The sequence below is a fragment of the Lactuca serriola genome, chromosome 2 (assembly GCF_051521515.1).
Source record: "Lactuca serriola cultivar US96UC23 chromosome 2, Lser_US96UC23_V15, whole genome shotgun sequence".
Lineage (NCBI taxonomy): Eukaryota > Viridiplantae > Streptophyta > Magnoliopsida > Asterales > Asteraceae > Lactuca > Lactuca serriola.
The window spans coordinates 114379022-114384373 of NC_136409.1; the positions used below are offsets into that span (position 1 = coordinate 114379022).

The window sequence follows — 5352 nt, forward strand, 5'->3', positions numbered from 1 at the left end:
ATAAGGACGAAGTGGATTCGAACTAAACAAGAGTGTTTTTACTTATTGATTGAATTTGAGCTGAGTTCGTCTGATCTTGTAAATTTAGATAAAACCCTTTTTAAACTTGTTAATAATTAGGTTAATTTGATAGCAAGTAGATTAATTAGTAACACCGTTCCCTGTGATCGACACCCGACTTACCCAACTATTCTATAATTCGACTAGGTACACTGCCTAGGTGCATTTTAGTTAGTTAATTTAGTAGGGTTATAAATTATAAAATTAGTGGGTACTTTTGTGCACATCAATGACAAGGAATATGAAGAACTCATCATGGGACTACAATTGGCTAAGGATCTTCAGGTATTTGTTGATTCTTTATTATTAACTAATCAATTCAATGGATCTTATGCGGTGAAAGGTGAAAGATTAGAATTATACCTCGAGATCCTCAAAAAATTAGCCTCTGATTTTGAAAACTTTAGCCTAACCGAATTTCCTAGAGAAGAAAACATAGAAGTAGACACATTAGCCAACTTAGGATCCTCCCTAAGGATCCCACCAGAAATAAAGATCCCAATAACCCACATAATAAATCCAACTATAGAATCCCTTTCCGACAAACCCGATGATCCCGAACAACCAATAAGTGTAGCAGCCATCGGAGATCCTGACCCTCAGATCCCTCCTCAAAGGGATCCCAACGAACAGGATCCTCGAAGATGTCCACGATCATGGATCCAACCCATTATGGAGTATCTCAAAAACGGCACAATCCCAATAGAAGAAAAAAGCAAAAGAGAATTCAGAACAAGAGTCTCAAGATTCATAATAATCCAAGGTAAACTCTATAAAAAGTCTATGACAGGTCCATATCTCAGATGCTTAGAAGATCCTGAAGCTGCAGAAGTCTTGAAGGACATACATGAAAGAGACTGTGGCAATCACATTGGGGTCAGATCCTTATGCTATAAGGTATTGAGAACAGGATACTACTGGCCAACCATGAAGAAAGATTCTTTTCTACATGCTCAAAAGTGTGATGCTTTCCAAAGACATAGTAACATCCTACATCAACCTACGAAACCTCGACATCCTATTATCTCTCCTTGGCCATTCATGAAATGTGGAATGGATATAGTAGGAAATTACCAATAGATCCAGGAGGAAAAGTCTTCATGTTGGTGATGACTAATTACTTCTCGAAGTGGATTGAAGCTGAAGCCTTCGTTTAGGTTAGAGACAAAGAAGTAGTCTCATTTATTAAACGTAATATCTTGATCAGGTTTGGGATCCCTGCTGAAATCATATGTGACAATGGATCCCAATTCATAAGCAAGAGGACAAGAGACTTTTCCACGAGTTGGGGAATCAAAATGATAATGTCCACTCCTGTTCATCCCCAAGCTAGTGGTTAAGCAGAATCTAGCAACAAGATGGTATTAGAGCCTTGGTTTGAGTGAATTGGAGGAAAATTCGTGTAAATCTAGTCTCAAATCAAGGAAAGATTTTCAAAATGATTTCTAAATGGTTTTCAAAATAAGTAAAGGAGGATGCAGGGTGTACGATCAGCTGGAGCCAGTAAGTAGACCTCAAAATACCATACAATTATTTGATTATGTGATATGTTAGAACAACATGCTAGTACTAGGCTACGGATCTTTAGGAATTACATGATAAAAATTGCCTGATTGTATGATGCTTGCTAGCCTAGGGTTTCCTTTATATGAGATTGACATCATTACTGTAGTTGCTTAGTGTATGTATCACGGTTGTACATAATTAAGATCTTATAGCCCGAGAATGTTTGATTTGGCCTTCTGTTCTGTTCTTATTGATTAGGGCTTAGGGTAGGATTGTATATTCGAAAGTATATAAAGTTTAGCGTTATGTATGATTAGCATACCATAATGCTGCTGGGTTGGTGGAAGTTTCATGAATGGGTGGGTTGTGTGAGGCCAGTAGGTCAGTTGTGAGTCCGTTAGCTTTCCTCTAGGGGTGAGGTTGAGAGACCACCATGAGCATGTGTATTGTTAGGGTGTTGTGGTGATACCTGAGACAATAATTGGTAGGTGTGGAAGGCAGTATGGGCCCATACTACTGAAAGCACGGGACCCATACACGTAGCAAGGAAGTCACAATCCCTAGGATATAGTCAGGAATTGATTCTTAGTTATTTATGTGGATTATCTGATATCGTTTGGTATGTTTCAGAATGGTGATGACGAGATAGTTTGTGACGGGATCCGGGTCGGGATCAGGACCTGGAGACGGAGGCCAGGAGAGGCCAACAACACCTGAGTCTGTGGTGCAGATGGGGACAGATGAGTTAGACGCCAGGATTCGAGAGATCCTGCATGATGAGGTTGCCACGTTGTTCCGGGCACAACTACCGTAGATGTTTGGGTCTATTAAGACCGCCATGGTTGAGTACTTCGACGAGCGATACACAACCCTTGCAAAGACGGCTGCCACTGCAACTGCATCGTCTGTAACAACGGCAGGAGGAGGAGGAGGAGCCACTCGGGGCTTACAGTACAGGGACTTCAATAACACAAAGCCCCCTACTTTTGATGGGACGCAGGACCCCATCAAGGCTATGAGGTGGATCTCAGATGTGGAGGGGTGTTTCTTTACCTGCTCGTGTCCTACTAACCAGAAGGTCAGGCGTGCTCTGAACCTGCTAAGGTCTGGGGCCAAGGACCGGTGGAGATTGGCGATTGGGTCGTAAACTGATGATCAGAGAGCTGCTGTCACTTGGGAGCAGTTCAGGGATATGTTCCGCGCCCGATACATTATGCAGGTCGAGCGGGAACAGTTGTCACAGGAGTTTTTGAGTTTGAGGCAGGAGGGGGAGTCGGTAATGGAGATCACCTGAATGTTTACTGAGAGGGTGATGTTCTGCCTAGAGTTTGCTTTCGAGCAGGCTCAGATGACCCGTTATCTGAGCATGCTCAAGACTGACATCCGTGAGTTTGTGTCTACCCAACGATGTGATACTCTTCTGGAGTTGCAGGAGGCCGTTAGGCGGCATGAGTTAGAGATTGAGCTACATATGAAGGAACAACGACATGCCCCAACGCAGTCGCAACCGGCGTCGAAGCGGTCTAAGACCATTAATTCTAGGACCGGGGGTCAACAGAGCCGTACTTGTGGAAAGTGCGGAAAGAGTCATTCTGGAGTTTGTCGAACGGGTAGTGGGTGCCACAAGTGTGGAAAGGAAGGGCACTAGGCTAGGGATTGTCGCTAGAAAACCCCTGCATCAGATATGAGGATATGCTATCACTGTCATCAGGTTGGTCACGTGAAGACCAACTGTCCACAGCTCGCAGCCAGGCCGGCGTAGGCTCCAGCACCGGCTACATTGAGGATACCAGATGGGAGGCCAGTCAAGGTAGAGCCTCTGAAGGCTCAGGGACGTGCCTTCCTGCTTACAACTGAGGAGGCCAGGGCAGCACCGGATGTGGTTGCTAGTATGTTTCTCTCCTTTATCTCATTTATTATATTTGTTTTATGCTTATCTATTGTTCCTGTGATTAGGTACGTTTTTAGTGAACTCCTTTTCTGCTTTCGTTTTATTTGACTCGGGGGCGAGTCGGTCCTTCGTTTAGTAGGGAGTGCAATGTTCCAGTGGGCAAGTTAGAGTGTCCGTTGCGAGTCTCTATCACCAACGAACACGAGATTTCTGCTTCTTCGATCTACCGAGGATGCGAGTTGGAGATTTTTAGAATATCCTTTCCGATAGACTTGATACCGATCCCCATGGGGGAGGTGTGCGTGATTGTATGGATGGATTGGCTTAGTTGGTTCGGTGCCATGATAGATTGTGAGGGTTAGCGGGTGGTAGTTCCAACCCCAAGTAGGGGAGAACTGATTGTATATGGTGAGGGCACCATAGTGGGATCAGGGTTTTGTTTAGCTGCCAGAGCTCGATAGTATATTCAACACGGGTGTGAGGATTATCTAGTGTATGTGGTGGATACACGGGCCAGGGATCAGATTTCAATTTCAGAGGTTCCAGTGGCTAGGGAGTTCGCCGACATGTTTCCGGAGGAGTTTCCAGGGATACATTTGGAGAGGAAGGTTGAGTTCCGGATCGACCTGGTGCCGGGTGCGGCTCCTATCGCAAAGGTGCCATACGGTTGGCGCCACCCAAGATGCAGGAGCTGTCTTCACAGCTGCAGGAATTACTGGGCAAGTAGTTCTCCATAGGGAGCACCGATCCTCTTCGTTAGGAAGAAGGACGGTTCAAATCGGATGTGCATTGATTATAGTGAATTGAACGAGCTAACGATGAAGAACCGTTATCCACTCCTTAGGATTGATGATCTCTTTGATCAGTTACATTTGTGTTTTGAGATATTTATGAGATGTTAGGGATGTATGCTAGAGGATTGGCTAGGTATTTCATATTTAGGGCTAGAGTTTCCTGATTAATGATGCCTTAGCCTAGGAGTTGTTGCTATCTGTTGTTTGCCTTGAGTATGTGCTGAGTAGGAGTATCTAGTAGAAATCACTTAGAAAGAGTTATGAGTCGAGGGATAATCTAGGAGAGATATCTAGATAAGTATATGAGGAGTCTACTGAGAGAGTAGTCTGATATCCATGAGAGATAGAGTACTTGTGAATTGAAATCCTTGGAGGAGGACTTGGGGTGACTACAGGTTGGTATGGAAGGTAGTATTGGGCCCGTACTACTGAAAACACCGGATCTGTATGCAACCCAAGTAAGAATCCTTAGAGTACTAAGGAGCATGTAGGGGGAGGGGGGATCGAGGGAGGTAGTGCCAGTGACGAGGAGATCCACCGGATCATTCATGAGGAGGTGGCCGTAGCTATCTGAGAGGCGATACCGGAGATGTTTTGGTCTATCAAGACCACACTGATTGAGACATTTGATGATCGTTATGATGATGTTACTGAGGCTGCTGCTGCTGCAGCCACCGTGGCCGTAGCTACTACTAGGTCATAGGGAGGTGATTCGTTGTTGTTTCGGGAGTTCAGCAACACGAAGCCACCAGAGTTTGATGGGACCCAGGATTCTATTGCTGCTATGAGATGGATCTACGACATCGAGGGGTGTTTTTACACGTGTTCATTCCCCGATAACTTGGGAGTTCGGTTTGCGTTGAACCAGCTTCGCTTGGGAGCGAAGGATTGGTGGAAGTTTGTGACAGCCAACTTTACTCCTGCAGATCATGCTACAATGACTTCGGAGAGGTTCACACAGTTGTTCCGAGATGAGTATGTTCCCCTGGTGGAGAGGGAACGGTTGGCCTAGGAGTTTCTGTCTCTAGAGCAGAAGACAGAAACTGTGACTGAGATCTCGAGGATGTTCGATGAGAGGGCGTTGTTTTTCCCTGAGCACGT

General features: G+C 45.0%; 1 protein-coding gene across 1 annotated transcript; it reads left to right on the forward strand.

Annotated features, from left to right (window-relative positions):
• Positions 1-315: 315 nt before the first annotated feature.
• LOC145089490 (uncharacterized) lies at positions 316-1140 on the forward strand. Its single transcript, XM_079027921.1, has one exon. The coding sequence runs from the start codon at positions 316-318 to the stop codon at positions 1138-1140; it is 825 nt and encodes a 274-aa protein (XP_078884047.1).
• The last annotated feature ends 4212 nt before the right edge of the window (positions 1141-5352 follow it).